The following is a 16,042-nucleotide window of genomic DNA, read 5'->3' on the forward strand; positions in this document are numbered from 1 at the left end:
ATTTATTGTAAAATTGTGAAATATATATTTTCTGAGAGCAATTTACAAATTAAATATGTATTAAATATATTCATTATATCATGCTAGTTTATGAAAACTATATAAACAATGAACTCTATCCTATGATCTCCAACCTCATTAAAATCCATTTACAGATCAGACAATTATAATCACAGCAATTGTGGTAATAGTTTATTTGTCACAGCACCCAGGCACAAAGAAAACAAGTTTTGGTTTAAAATTTCCTTAACTGAATATGTTTTGTATACCACAGTACACAGAGGACATAAAAAGGATTTTCATATTTGACATTTTCTTTGTGAATACCGATGATAAGAAATAGCATCATAGTAGTTGGTCCCTTTGACCTCTCAGTTTCCCCCCCCCTGCAGATCTTGGATTCCCAGGACTTTGAGGAGTTGCCAGCCAAGCCTTTTGACTCTCTGCAGGCCCAGGACTCTTCTCTGATCAACACCAGCCAGGGCCAGCTCATCCCCTCTAGACTCGACAGCCTGGGACAGCATCTGGAGCTGGAGCTGGAGCTGGGAGCTGGGGCTGGGGTTGTTTTAGGGCCAGTAGTAGCTTCAGGTTCAGTTTCAGGTTCAGGTTTGGAATTAGGGAGCACGGCAGCAGTGGGCTCAAATTCAAGAGCAGGGGTAGACTTTGGATCAGATGTATGTATTGTGGCTGGGGTTGGGCCAGCGGCTGGATCAAGAATGTCTCTGCTGGATCCTGAAACTCAAAGGAGGCTGTCCCTCCAAGAACCACAGACACCTCTGGACTCACGGACACCACAGAGACACAGCTCCGACCCAGGGGGGAGCTAAGGAAGAGGTGAAGGGGTAGGAATGTGGGATGGAGGGAGGGAGGGAGAGAGAGAGAGAGTGAATGAATGTGATGTTTTGTCCTGCAGATCCTCTTGTTTCCCGTCCACACAGTACTTTGGAGATCAGGAGGCACCTCCTGTACCTCCACCAAAACCCTTTAGGTCACCCAGCTACTGTATCTTCACCATGAAACTCTCAAGTAGGGTCACATGGCTAAGACAGAAGCCAAGGGGGCGGTCATGGAAAGGGTTGAGGCCTCTCTCTTTTATGTCCCCCCATCCCCATGAAATATCCGGAGGTTTCTGAACTGCACAACAATAAAACCTTTAACCAAAACCACAAACACAGCAGAGAAGAGCTCTGCCTCTTAATGACAACTTTCCGGGTCAACCCGGATCAATCTGGTCTGGATCTCTCAGTCATCCGCTAAGGGTGACACTACTTTACACACATAAACGACTGCTGACAATCCCTTTACTGCTGTATCCAGTGTTGGATGACTGAAAGAACAAGCAAAGACAACATCGTACAGAATAGTGACGAAACAAGTAGCCATTTATGTCTTGCACTGAAAATCCTATTGATATAATTATTAATCCGTTCTATATGTCCGCGGCGCTTCCGATAAACTCACAAACTGGTTGGTAAATTGTAGTGTTAGCTGGCCTAACAGGAAACCGGCTGTCCCGTTCTTTCATTGGTTCCTTCCCCCTGATGTCCTGCCCCAAGAGGCGGAACTACCGGCCCCCCCTTCCCAAGAGCACACTGGATTGGCTGGTTTGCACCTCAGGGGTGGGAACTGGAGGGTTAAAAGCCATGAATTTTCTCGACAAACATATCAACTGCCCTATCACAAACATTGTACAGATTTGCTAGTGAGTGAAGAACACATGGCATGCTTAGGCAGTGTCACAAACAGGTAAACTGGCAAACTTACAAGTTTAACATGAGAACAGTGCCACAAAAACAGCTAACTAAATATTTCAACAAGCAGGAAATCCCAGTTTGCTGAGTTCATGTGCTATGAGTTGTGACTTTTTAGAGAAGCAGAGAAGTTGTGTTTTATTATCAAATACTATGAATCGATAAAGTCAGCAGCGACACGATACTCGCCTGCTTTGATTTCTACAATGGAATTAAAGCACGTGCATGAGGGAGAAACGGTTGAGTGATCCCAGTTTTTCATAGTTGAATTTGCTACCTCAGATTTCATTGGTCCTTACTTTTTTCACCTGAGCGAGTACCCAGAACGCTTTTACCGTGTACATACAAGTTTGTCATGTGATACGTAAATATACAAGTTTGCCAGTTTACAATGACCAGCCGATTGCGCCATTATTCTATGTACAGTACAATATGCAAACACTGGCAAGAAGAGATGAGTGAGTGCGCTTTAATCTTATTATGGGTGTGATAAGTTCAGGTGCAGAGCTTTTTATGTGTGTGTTCGTCCTCGTATTTGTCTTTCAGTCTGTAGAGCATGGCACAGTATGTTTGCTTCACACGCTGTAGAGGGTCACTGCATTCTAATGTTTAGGACAAGTTTGTTTTCTTTTGGCCCCAAACTGATTTTGATGTCTAGTTTAAACAGGCAAATGACAGCTTCAGTGTTTGTATTTTGAATCTAGACAGCACAAATAAAAAGCCTTTACAATGTAGGTCATCAAAGTACATTTAAAAAATTTCAGTACTACAGTAGTTGTAAATTCAAGTCATGAACTGTTAGCAGGCCACCAGAAAAATGACAGAAGGATTATGAGGTGTGAAGATGCTCATCCACATATGGTGATTACTTCACCGAACCACCTCTTTACGAGTATGGTTAAATAAGAAAGGCAGCAAGTACAGAGGCAAACTGGCAAGAAGCATGCACCAACTGATTTGCTATTTAAACCATCACACTGCCCTGGTCAGGTGGGTGGCAGTTTACATCTTAAACTGCCACCCACCTGAATCCAGTATTACAGTTTGTTGTTAAAGTTTGCTGCAAATTTCCAAAACGTATCATTGCTCAGGTTTCATTTGGCATAGTGCTGTAACTGTATTAGGTCTGCCTGCTATATGATAGGGAGTACCTTAAGGCACCTGCCAAGTAACCCCTTTACAAGAACAGGAAAGTATTGTTGTAGAAGTGATACTCCAAACATCTTTGGTCCAAGACTCCTACATAAAATTATTTCACCTCAGCGGAAGGTTGTGCTTTATCAAAGTAGCGCAACACGTCGGCAGCCACCGGATGAGAGGATTTCCTTTGTTTTATTCCTTTGACTTCGGCCCTACTGTAGCTGGTCAGTGGGTAGGATGAAGATCACAAGATTTTAAGGAGGGTTTGTTCCTTTTGAATGAAATAATATCCGGACACTGGTACTCCTTGTATACTAAGAATTACTGTATATGAACAAGGGTCCTGAAAGTAAGTTTTGATATAATGTTTTAATATAAAACAATCTGACAGTCAGAAGTTTAACACTTGGAAAGGTACATGTCCATCCAATGCATTTTGAGAGAGTTTTTCCCCCTGGGATTTATGGTAAGGTGATCTATACATTTCAAAAGGTGGTGAAGGAAATGATCAAGGTGTAGTGGTGCCACTGTTAAGAAGATGTAAAGGCACAGTCTGGAGTTTACCCAGATACCTCAGGGCAGGTGGAAATGCACATAATAATTACAGGAGCAGGTGCACTGATAACCCTTTACAGTGGAGCTGAACTGAAATGACTGAGGTTTTTTTTCTGCCTAAATGGTCATTTCCACGGAATCTTCTTTTTTTACCAGTTGTTGTTTTGACTTCTCAAGATGAAGGAAAATAAAAACCTATGCCATCTTCAAATTGTCTTCCCTGAAACAAAATTATAAAGATAGACCCTTTCCTGTACCCACAAGAGAGTCATAACAAAGGAGGGAAAGCCTCTTGAAGTGCAATAGTCCTTTAAACAGTTAAGAATTGTAGCAGCTTAACCATATCCATTAATGTTTAGCACTTTATTTTTTAAACAGTGTAGATGTTTAATAAAGACTCAGGAACATGTTACTGATGGCACGGGTTTCATTTTCCGTGGTCTCAGAACTCAAAACCGATCAATCAGAAAGAAAAGAGCAACATTCTAAACCTTGATTTTGGTGGAATTACCTTTTAATGCAGAATTGCGAAGATTGTATTTTGCTGCTTGCTGGTCTAAGCTATTTAATTTATTAATTTGGTTGTAGGATTATTTTGTTTGCCTGTGGATTGTACCTACTATGATTTACCACTTTGTCTTGGGTTACTGACGAGTTCGTTTGGTGGATCAAGGTTTGCTGTATAAACATGTTTCTTCCCATTTCCTGTGTTTTTATGTTCATAATCCTGAAAGTTACGCTCATGCAACCACTCTTGATATTTATTCAATATTTATGTGTATAAATGCTTGGGAATCGGTACACATTATTCCTATAATCACTACTAATAACGATGTGACATTTAGTATTCATTGTGCACATGTCCTGGAAAGGAAGGCCAAGGAAAATGAACCCACTGTCAACATCTGCCTATTTGCCTGTGCAGCAATTGGACTGTGTGTCTGTATGTACATAGCTAATGTCACGCTTTGTACAGGTGCACTTTAGTATCGAAACCAAGCAAGTGAACGCTGTATCAAAGGGTCATTGCTGAAATTTGAAATTCACGTATCATTCAACTCTTTTAGGACGTTTAAGGAAAAAAAGATTATCTGAAAGCTATAGTTTGACTTAAATTGAAGTTGTAGATGCGGCTGGATTATCTGATTTTAAACTTCAACCAAGGATATTTTTACAGTGACTTGAAAATAAATTTTGGGGTGTGATCACGATGGTTTGAAAGACCTAAACCCAGACAATTATTGCTAAGGGGAGGGTGGTTTGTAAAGTAAAAATTGACTCTAGCTGCTTTCAGATGAACAGTGATTCAACATGTTATTGTGTTGTTGTTTGAGTGGGATACAGAGTTGCTGGAATCCCCTTTTCACCGTTCTGCATCATGGATGTCCGAAGCTGACACTGACCAAATCTACTGAGTTCCACTTACTACTTTACCCTGTCTGCTCGTTGCTCTGTTTTATTTGGTTTACTTCACTGACACACCCATCACCCTTAGTCAATTTTCACCAGCAGTCCCTGCCTGTCGTCACCAGGAACAAGGTCCCATAATAAATTACACTTTACTACAAGTATCCAGTAAACGGAAAGTGAAGCTGGCGTTACATGAAGTTATTTACCAGTGAACCAGGTTTATTTATTTATTTTATAATCGTTTTTTTTTTTCTTTTGCAGTGTTGAGGTACTGATTTTCAGAAGTGAGGTCTCCTCGCCATCTCACGTACTGTAGCAAGTGTTTTTGTTAGTGTTCAATAACAGTCACCTAGTGGCCTGAACTGTATCTTTACATTCAGAACTATGACCTCAAAGCTAGAATGTGGATGTTGTCGACTCTTCTTCTTTAACCTTGTATGTGACAGTACACCTTAGTGGAATATTCAGTGCTAGAGATTGCATTTATGTAATGCATAGTGCATATTATAACAGTAGAGGGTGCACTTTGACAAAAAAAAAATCCCTGGGGGATAAGGGAATTGGTGTGTTTGTGGGGGTGGGGGGAATTTAAGGAGGTTAGAGTACTTTTCCCCTTTTGAAACACACAAACTTAAAAACTCAGCTTACACTTACAGCTGCAAACTTAAACACACACACACAGACACAGACACAGCTCCCTTAATGGCTCTCCCATACTGCTGAGCTTTTTTCAGCTCTTTTCAACTTTCTATGAGTTCCAAAACAAAAGGGTCCTGTATTTGTAGATATTTTGAGCACTTGGGGAGGGGGGGTTTGGTACCGTTTACACAACACTAGATCTGCTGTCACTCCTCGCCTGTACATACCAACTTCTACTACTTGTGAAGGAAAACAAACTCTTTGGCACTCGTATAGCCAGCACTATGCAGAAACTGAAAAATTTCTTTGGCATGCTTTGAAATGCAGAACACTATAGAGGAAATATACTAAATAAATAAAGTCTGCTCTAATTTCTTATTAAAATAATCACCTTATTGAGAAAACAAGATGTTGATAAAGCTGTCCATGGTAAAAATGGATATGATGATGACGGTGAGGATGATTAGAGTTGATGAGGGTGATGAAGTTAAAGACTTTTAATATTGTGCACATTTTTACTTGCATGCTGCACTGAAAATCATCCAGCAATGAGATGTTTTTGATGTGCAAAGCAGCTGATTTTTGCTGTATGCTTGCAAACTGTGTGTAGAGTGAAACACTGAATTCTTCCGGGATACGGGAGAGTCATATTTATAGATACATATATATACATACTACTTTCAAGTCATGGAAGAGAGGGGTACTGAATAGCTGCAAATACAGTGATGCTAGATGATACAATATTATATTGTATATTTGTATCTTTGGTTGCAAACTACTGTAAAGGAATGATGCATGTGTGGCAGTCCTGGGCAGAACTATTAAATGTTTCCCATATATCAAAGAGCAGTTGATTTACCTTTTTCGGGCCATGTTTTCACTTCTGCCTTGGAAGTGAAATCAAGTGCACCTAAAATATTACAAATTCTGCTTTTGCCCTGCTAGGATGAGCTACACGCTGAAGAATGACTATTCTCAACACATCTGAGTGCAGCTTTGGACCACATCTTTCGTACTTTTCAGGAGGAAAATCTGTTGGCAATGGCATATCTTTAACACGTTTTGCTGAAAAGTACTGAGTTGTGTTATGTCCCCAAAAGCCTCTCACAAATATTTTGAAAATAGCAAATCTTTTTAATAGTGTGTACTCTATGGCAGTCCCTGGAATACTGACTTAACCATAGGGATATAATAGTGGGGTGGCCAATGGAGTGCTTCTAGAAGCTCACAATACAATATTCATATCAAATGTTGAAGAAAGTTAGATGGGGAAATGGTGAAGCTCCAGGTTCTGATTGTGTGATAGCATTATCAATGGTTGAACTTTATAAAATTTCAAAATATTTCTTTCAATAAACCTCTTTAAAGCAAAAATCATTGTGGTTTGAATGATTCTTATGACATTTAACGGCACCGTTTAAAACAGAAATACTGTAACTTCATTAACTGTTGGAAAGTTGCATCATCTTCTTCACGCTCTCGTTTAGCCCCAAAGAACCACATGGGTTCTCTGTCTGAAAAACATTAATCATGTTTTTTAAGAGCGAGAAAAGGCCACAGTCTCACTGTGTCACAAATCCATAATGGAATTTTAAAAACCCATACAATTACAACACTGAACAATCCATCAATTCATCTTAATATAATATTTTATAGCAGCAACTTTTTTTCTATAACCTCTTCCATTCAACTCTACATTTATGAACATACATGCCTAAACGTCATCATAGTCTGTAATGACATTAGTTCCTTAAATCTTGCACGTGAATACAGTGGCATGAGAAAGTCTGGGCACTTTTGGTCAAAATCTGTTACTGTGAATACTTAAGTGAGTAGAAGATGAACTGATCCCATAACTCATTAAAGTTAAAGATGAAACATTCTCTTCGACATCTTAAGCAAGATTAGTATATTATTTTAGTGTTGTACAGGTTTAGAGTGAAAGAAATGAACACGTAGGAAACGTTCCGACGTGTTACTGAAACGGAGCTAAAGGCATGGGCGTCTGGTCACAGACACACAGTAAAGGGCCCTCCATCCTACTTGCCACACCTCTTCCTTTCCAGCAAACAAGCCCCGCGGACTCTTCAGAACGCGGGGGCTCTGGCGCCGGCTCTGGGGCCCCTGAGCCCTTAGGCTTCTGCTCGTGTGCCAGCGAGGTCCTCTTAGCAACCCCTGTGCCTGTAGGTAACTGTAACTGATGTTTGCCGTTATTCGCCACAAGGTGTCACTATAAACCTAAATTATGTGAGGTCGAACCATTTTGAAATTAACCCCCCCCACCATCCATGCGGGGAAAGTCGGTGGCCGCAGGAATTCGCTCACTACGTCATAGTAAACATGTAACCTGGATACATATGCGTCGTAAACCGCCGTGATCAAAGCCGGAATCCAATTTATAAACCTCACTGTTTGTTTTAGGCGTTTGTGTCAGGGGGAGCAACATCCAGCTCTTATTATTTTACTCCAAGATGAATAAAGAATAAATGTCCCAACGTCTCCCGACGTGTTTACATGTACCCGCTCCATCTGTAATACATGGGAATGTACTCGGGTGGTTTACACTTTACGGCTGGAGTCTCTGTCTTTTAACCAGAATTCCTGGCTTAACGGTGATATTTCAGTGATCTAGGTGGTATCGGGGTGCCTTCCTAGGCCGTGGCCGTATCCAGAGCCCCCCCCGACGATTGGACCGGCACCATCCCGTAAAAGGAGTCAAACTTCTCCATTGTACGTACAGGATGTCTGTCAAAAGTGCATCTAGCGAGGGCGAAGGGTCTGCATAGGGTTTGAAAGCTGTGGTTGGGCGATATCCCTGTCACCCAGAGCTTAGCTTCGATTTAATTGGATAAAACCTGAGGCCGTTAGCGTTATCGATTTGTGATTGGAGCAGAGCCTCTCCGGGGTGGAGCACGTTAGTTTGCAGCCAGCGGAGTGCACTGTTGGGTGGGCGGATCGTAGCATTGACAGCGACGCTCGGAGACTCCCGACAAAACTGTCAAAAAGCAGACAACTAACGGTGAGTCGAACGGAAATATGAACGCTGTGTTGTAGTCGCCGTGTGCGGGAAGGGCGTCTGTTTTGCAGTGAGTGTGGAGTGAGTGGGCAGGGCAGCCGGAGGCTTTGTGGCAGTGACATGACGGTGATTTTTGGATGAGTGATCTCACAGCGCGCATCACAGCGAAGGTGGGCTGGTGTGGGACGCTGCTGCCTTCAGGTGCTCCTCGGAAACTCGTCCTTTCTCGAAGGTATGGGCTTGAGTGCGCGGTAGCCATGCACTCGCCCTTCCGTGAACACTCGGCCGAAAGCAGTTGTTCAGCAGCTGTCGTGAACGCCTCGCTGCCACCACCTGCTACAAACTTTCACCTTCCCCCCCGCCCGTCATATTTACGACTAAGGTGGGTCGCTCGCGTGCAGCCGAACGTGGGTGGCTGCGGCGTTTATCCCCGGCAACGCTGGAGGCAGCGTGGGTGCGCACGGTGAAGTCGCACTGTCACAGCGGACAGGAGGAAAGCTGTGCAAGCTAGCTCGGGTCTGTGTCGGATCTGTCCATTCATATACAGTCTGTGAGAAGGACTCCAGGACTGAACGGCAAAACCACCTATGGTGCACCGTGTTTAGATTACATAGCCACTGTAGCCGACCCCTAAATACTTAACCCAGTGCGTGCATTGACCTCTCCCATGTTCCATATCATAGTAACATCACCACTACTGGCTGGGTTAGTAGTAGCTTGTATTCTTCTCCACTGCATCCTGCTCCATGACAAATCAAATCTGAGGAGCCACAGGGATACTCCCCTACTGTCTGCTGCCGCTGCTGTTGTGGCCCTGATCATTACTTACCACTGGCCGCTTGTGAGATTGCTGAGACACAAAGATAAGCCTTTCAGTTATTCCCTTTTCTTCAGTTCCCTCAGCATACCTGCGGCCATTACAAGGTTACACTGGGGTATACATATGTGGTATGGGCTGTTTGGGTGGGCTCATGAGTTGAAATGATGATCCTCGTATCAGATGCACTCAATGGCCACCTTAGTAGGTACACCTGTTAAATATTCATGCAATCCAACACATCAGCCCTCCTATAAATTCTATCTTTACAAAGACAATAATGCTCAGTTTTGATTGGCAGCGTCAGAGAGGTAATCATTTAACTACTATATGTGTTCATTATTGGCATTGTAGTTTGCATTGGTGTTGAACTCCGTTGCTTTATATGTCTCTAATGTTTTGCCCAACACACTTACAAATGTGAGGGGTCAGAAAATTAGAAACACCTCTTGGTATAATGCAGTCCAGTACAATACGATCACTAACTACAGTCTCAATAATAAACATAGAGTTGAATTAATACCTTTTTGGCCATGTCGATCAAAACTGAACATATAATCCTTCTGAAAGTAGAATTTACGGTTGAGCTGTTGTATTGAAAGTCCTCGTACTCTGTTTTTCCATGGCTTGCAAATGCATCTCATAGTCTTCATCAGTGGATGATGTTTGCGCAGTTGTAAATATGTCAGTCATGAAGGAGTTTGCCTGTAATAACCAGACAAAGTCCATTTTCGTTTCGAAGACTGTGAAGTGTGGTTGAAAGCCCCAGAAAATAAGTGATCATTTAGTTAAGATTGTTTTTCGTCAACTCCAACTGATGTTCAAAGTGATGAATTGTGTTCCACTGCTATGAATTGCATAAAACAAAATTTGACCAAAGAATTTTGTCACTTTTTGATACCAGTGCGCTCAGGATTATTTATTTGGACAACATGATTAGATCATATTAGCAAAATATGATTGCACTTAATGTTATATAAGATCATCACCCAGTTCTAAATGCTACCCACAAGAACAGCAAAACCTTCTCTGCTATTATTAGAGATATGATTCTGTAAGTTTTCTGTGTTGAATGAAAAATATTGATTTGCAGACTTTATTTTCTGCTTTGAAGTGTTGATGATCCCCAAAAGCCATAAGCACATTAAAACCCTGATACACAGATGGTCTAACACGGGCATTGTTCCATCTGACTGTTGACACCTGCACTCGAACATTGTGGTACATTTTGCCACAGAAATCGACATTATAGAGAGGACTCACAGCAGAGAGGATTGTCCCTCTCCCTCCCTCCCTCCCTCCCTGTCTGCCTACTTCTATCCAGATTACTCTTCAATCCTCCACAGCCAGATTACTGAGTGGGAAATAAGAGGTGGGACTGATCTAAGGCCCTGAATTCATTATGGACCTGATCCAATCACATCCCTAAACTGTCCCATTGCTTGTTGCTTCACTGTAAGCCCGCCAAAGTGATCAGGTTTTAGTCCTGAGGGGTTGACAGTTATCAAACAGGTCACAAGGGTCAGTCAGTGCCATACCGACTTTCTACCGAGCTGCCGAAATGAGCAGATGCGGTATGTGATACGAAAGTTTCACAATATACAGAGATGAAAGAGTGGTGAAACACGTGTTCTGCTACCCAGAGATCAAACCCCACCTGAAATTTCTGTTTGCCCTCAGCTGTGAGTCTCCCAGTTGGCCTGTCTTTAGAGAGAAAACACAAAGCTGGGCAGGAAAGAACAGAGAGTGAGTCTGCAGAAACACTTCTTGTCAAAATAAAAAGGCCTTTCTACCAGAGGCTCCAATTTTGAAGGATGCATACATTAGCTCATTAAAACAAAGTTGTATTGTGGAAGCCCCGTTTCTGTAGGTGTTGAGTGAAGTTAAGTGATTTTTAATATTCAAAACCTTTTCCTCGAGGGAGTGCAGTTTTCTGACACTGTGTCTCTTTTCCGTCTACTGTTCGGTGTTGTTCTGTATGGTGGAGGCAGTTGTGCTACTTTGGATGCAAAGTCGGGAGCTTGTACTGTTGAAACTCCTGTCGAGACGCGACACGGCCCTGAGAAGCATTTACTGCAGCCATTTTCTAGAAACACTGCAGCAGGACTGGCGCCATTAAGAGCAGATATTTCCACTTAAGAAAACGTCTCAAAAAGAAGACCATCTGTTTTATTTCCTAACTATTTTATAAATACATCAGCTCAGCTCTTCAATTTCTACTACAGTACAACGGTGTCAGTGCACTAAACTTTTACCAGTGTTTCCTTAGCTGGCCCACTTCAATGCTCAGCAGCTTCTTGCCAATATCAAATTTCAATCTCAGTAGTTTTAGAGTTTTTGACAATTTTGTATTCTGGGAAAAACTTTTCAGTGTTCTGCACTGCAAAAGTGCAATCGGACTTAATCATAGCCTGCTGAATGTTGTAGCCACTGCGACATACATATGCACGTTTGCCAGAATGTCATGTCGGACATTAATGTCGAAAAGTAAGCTTTGTAGAGGGAGCATAGTGTAGAGTTGGAGTAATGGTTGATCTTTAGGTTGCCCATAGAAACTAAAAGTGAAAGAAAATACAGCACACTGCCTTGAAACCTGTAACTGTATTCAATGTCAGTGTGGTTTGATATGTATACTGACTGACTGTGTGGAGCCACTACTAAAACACATGTTTAGGAGGCACAGCATGCAGATCTTTGAGGTACAGTATGTAGTTTAGGTTTAATTCATATATACTGAGTATGTTATACAAGTGATTACTCGTGTGTATGAGTCATTTCATACATGTTCCGGTGTCTGACAACAGAAACAGAAAACAGCTTTATCGGGAATACGGCTCTATTAAATGAATGTATATGTGAGCACAGAGGGTAGGAGAGGAGCAAACAGATAAAGGGCTGAACCTGGCTGACACCAGGCAGAACGAAATATGACGCGCACAAAAAGAATGCAACTTGGAGTTTTACTCTGTTTAAAATTATTCCTTCTGTTCGTTCCATATGCAGGACAAAAATGATATGAAATGTCAAAACACAGAGTGAAATGACCCTCTACTTTCTTTTTCTAGTTTCATTGGGTTGACTGATGCCAAAAATGAAAAGGACATCAGTCTTGTGATTGATCTTTACATACTTATGAAGTGACCCATTTAGTATGTGAGCCTTCAGGAAACTTTTGGTATATTAGAGCACCTGCTAGTGTGGCTTTTATTTCTGGCTAAGAAAAGAAATTCAAACTTACATGTTAAATATCTAACTTTCATGGTAGCTTCCTAAAAATGGAAAGTTGACTGAATGGTTCTAGGCCAATGGTTCTAGGCCATTGGTAATGAATTTACAGTATTAATCCAGGCCTCTAGTGACTTTTGGCCATGCACACGTAACTGACAAGTGATTAAACTGGCAATATAATAACTATTTAGGCAATGAACAAAAGCATAATTGGTTGTGACATACATCTTTTGCAGCATAAAAATGTAATAAAATTTGTCAGGTTAATCAAAATGAGAATGGAAGGAAGGGGTGAGTCAGGAAACCTAGTAGGAGGAGAAGGAAGGAAGGAAGTGAGGAAGTATTTAAAAGAATAGACAGGTCCCTAGAGTTACTCAGTTGGAGAGATCCCGAATTCTTCACAGGCTCTGGAATCTCAGTTGACTGGATCTGAGAGCCTCTGACTCTGTCTTTTTGCTCTCCACCCACACACTCTCCTCATTTCTGTTCACAATCCCTGAGCATCATAAATCATCCTAAACTATGTCTGAGAAGATTCTTTGCACTTATGAGACCTTGTGTATTGCAGCTTATTTGGGGGTTTTACAGGTCAGAAAAGAGGTTTACACTGGGGTGTAGGAAAGCTGACCTGGGCTCCATAGTCAGGGTTGTCCCGACTGTAGCAGGACACTCTCTTCAAGGTCACCAGGCTGCTTCACCCCAGCCTCTGTTGGAGTCTGAAAGCAGAGGAAATCCATCATCCATTTACTCCTGTGCTGCCAACCAATGCTGCTGCTGAGGGCAGTTTAGTCTGAGACTGAGTCTGAGATTATTATCCTTACATGATAATGCTTCCACAGTTCTGCGAAAGCTACAAACGTAATAAGCAATACATTCCGTTTTTTTTTTTTTTTTTTTTTTTTTTTTGGACACGACTGGTTTTTCTTCTCAGTTGCCACCTATCTCATGAATAATTTTCAGACATCATCCCATTTATTGATTCCTCAGGTGCCGTCTCCTCATTAGACTGTATTTGTAGCTTGGATGTTGGGAATATTCAGCGTCAGTTGCCAAGTTGCATGATGATTATACTATGTGGTCCAGAGTGCAGCTGCAACAATTATTTTCATAATAAATGAATCTGTCAAATATGCTTTTGATTGGTCAATTAGTTGTTTGGTCAATAAAATACAATAAAAAGGTCAAAAAGGCCCATCACAATTTCCTCAGGTAATGTCTTCAAATGTCATGTTGTCTTATCAACAGTCCAAAACCCAATGATATTCAGTTCACTATCGTAGAAGACTAAAAAAGACAAAATATTAACATCTGAGAAGATGAAACGAGAGAATTTTGAATTTTTTCTCAAAAAAATAATGCAAAACAATTACTTGAGTATCAGAATACCTGTCGATTCATTTTTTAGCGATCTTTTAATCGACAAATCTTTTCAGCCGTACTTGAAAGAGAAGTTCAAACCCTGCCAAATTTTTGTTGGATGCAGCCCCCCAAGTCTGCTGTCAGAAAAGTGGAAGGGGAGAGTCTTTTAGATGCTGTTTGATGATCCAATGAGCCCTTTAATTAACCCCTTAACAGACACTCCCATTTTTGTGCATAAGTCTGAGAATAATGCACTCAAAATAAACCCTTCTTCAACCCTTTGATTCCTCACCCTGGTCTCCTTGAGAGGTAGCTCTTTAACTTTTACAACCAGAAAACTCAGAATGAGTATAAGAGATACCAAACCAATGTTACTGTGGCACAAACATGGTAGAAATGTAAGTTTGTTGGTTTTTTTGCCTTGCCTATTTTTTTATCATAAAAAAGGAATATAAGGCTTATAGTATTAACTTTTGTGTGGAAAAAACTTTGGAACCATAGCTCCAAGTCTGAACCAATTCTGCGTCAACAGCTGCAGTGATAAGGGGGATCGTAAAATGCTTTGCACAGATAGGAGACTTAGAACTTTCAAACAATGTTGTTGTGTGAAGATTACGCAACCTAGTACAGGCCAAAACATACCTTGAGTAGTGCTACAAAAGCCAAAGCGTCCCACAGGTGGGACACTGTATTTTTAAATGTTAAGGCATATTGGAACTAACAGTTATTATTGATTTCGCTGATTATTTTCTTGATTAATTGTTCAGTCTATAAAATGTCAGAAAATAGTGAAAACTATCACATCACAGTTTCCTAAATGCCAAGGTGATGTATTCAGTTTCCTTCTTGTAGCATCAGAATCAATACAGCATGAGAGAGTGGACAATTATTCAATAATCATTTATCAATGTTATCAGTATAATAATATATTATTTATTAGTTTACAAATTCTACTGTTGATATGAATTATTTTAAGTCAATTTTAATTAATTTAAAAGTAAGTTTAAAAATCAGCCTTTGAAATCGTTTTGCACATTTTTGTTTTGTCTGATGTAATATACACTGGAGCACAGTTCATAGATGGTGGTCATAGCACTGAAAGTCAGTTTGATTATTTAGATTTAGTTTACATTTTCCATGTGGTGTGTCTGAAAAATAGGAAAATAACCACATCTTGTACTCAGCCGTGTTTCCCGGCCCTGTTAGACAGATGTTTGTCTATGCTCTTACTGTGGTCATTGCGTGTGAACTGTATAGGACTGGCTGACCTAAATGTTATGTGTGAGACCATGTGTACAAGACACCTTGATCCAGGAAAAGCATTTATGATTGGAGGTGATCAATACACAACAACACAGTGGTAAAAAGCTCCAGTACTGCCAGTAATATTTTACATCAGTGTTGACCCTGCAGTGGATCTGTGAAACATTTTATGTTGCTTACTGTAAAATCAATAAGGCTGTAAAAACTGGTGATTCCTTGAAGATGATTGTATTACAGTACTTTGAATTCCCTGAACCGTAGTGGCTGTGATTGATTTGTTTTCCACCAAAGCATCAGTTAAAGTGCAAATCAGCGGCTTTTGTCTTTTCTCCACAGTTGTCAGAAGTTTGCAATTAATGAAGTTGTATGTATGCTCTCAGAACGTTCAGCAAGGTCTGCTGGCAGACAAGCTTGTAGTTTAGGTGATAGCCAGGTCGTGGCCATTGTTTCAGTTCTGTCCAAGCCCCACATGGTACTTGTTAGGTTGGCGTCACCGTCAAATGAGTTGTTGTCTTTTAATGCTGTATGGGCTTAGTGTTAAGAATCGCTTTGAGGGAAGTGAATTTTTGAATATTCATTTGGGCAGTGCTGTATCATATCCAAAAATAACTTTCATCAGGTATAAGTTCAGAAAGGAAAAAAAATGCTCTTCTTTTCTCATCAGAGAGTGAGAGGAATGAAAGGAAAACCTACACTTTGACTTAGGTTTACCTCTGTCTTTTAATGAATTATTGATCACTGATTATTGTTTTTATCTTAAGTCAGTGTAGCAGCCATTACATCTGTTTGCAAAGGGAATGCCAGTCAATCTATGGCTGGAACTACAATGATTTTTTTGTTAATGACTCAATGAATGGTTCAGTC

At 40.9% G+C, this 16,042-nt stretch overlaps 2 protein-coding genes across 14 annotated transcripts in view; both read left to right on the forward strand.

Moving 5' to 3' along the window:
• The window catches only part of kcnh2b (potassium voltage-gated channel, subfamily H (eag-related), member 2b), a 221,154-nt gene extending 214,375 nt beyond the window's left edge, over positions 1 to 6,779 (forward strand). For all 6 annotated transcript variants that reach the window (XM_040126771.1, XM_040126773.1, XM_040126772.1 and 3 more), the window contains one exon: positions 393 to 6,779. In XM_040126771.1, the coding sequence (XP_039982705.1) occupies positions 393 to 827 (435 nt within the window). In that variant the 3' untranslated portion in view covers positions 828 to 6,779. The remainder of the gene's footprint in view (positions 1 to 392) is intronic.
• Positions 6,780 to 8,406: 1,627 nt separating this feature from the next.
• LOC120789773 (microtubule-associated protein 4) overlaps positions 8,407 to 16,042 on the forward strand; it is a 122,068-nt gene continuing 114,432 nt past the window's right edge. For 7 of the 8 annotated variants that reach the window (XM_040126761.1, XM_040126763.1, XM_040126766.1 and 4 more), the window contains exon 1: positions 8,407 to 8,514. The gene's annotated coding sequence lies outside the window, so the exon portion shown is untranslated. The other variant, XM_040126762.1, reaches the window with a different exon arrangement.

Source organism: Xiphias gladius, chromosome 5, assembly GCF_016859285.1.
Source record: "Xiphias gladius isolate SHS-SW01 ecotype Sanya breed wild chromosome 5, ASM1685928v1, whole genome shotgun sequence".
Lineage (NCBI taxonomy): Eukaryota > Metazoa > Chordata > Actinopteri > Istiophoriformes > Xiphiidae > Xiphias > Xiphias gladius.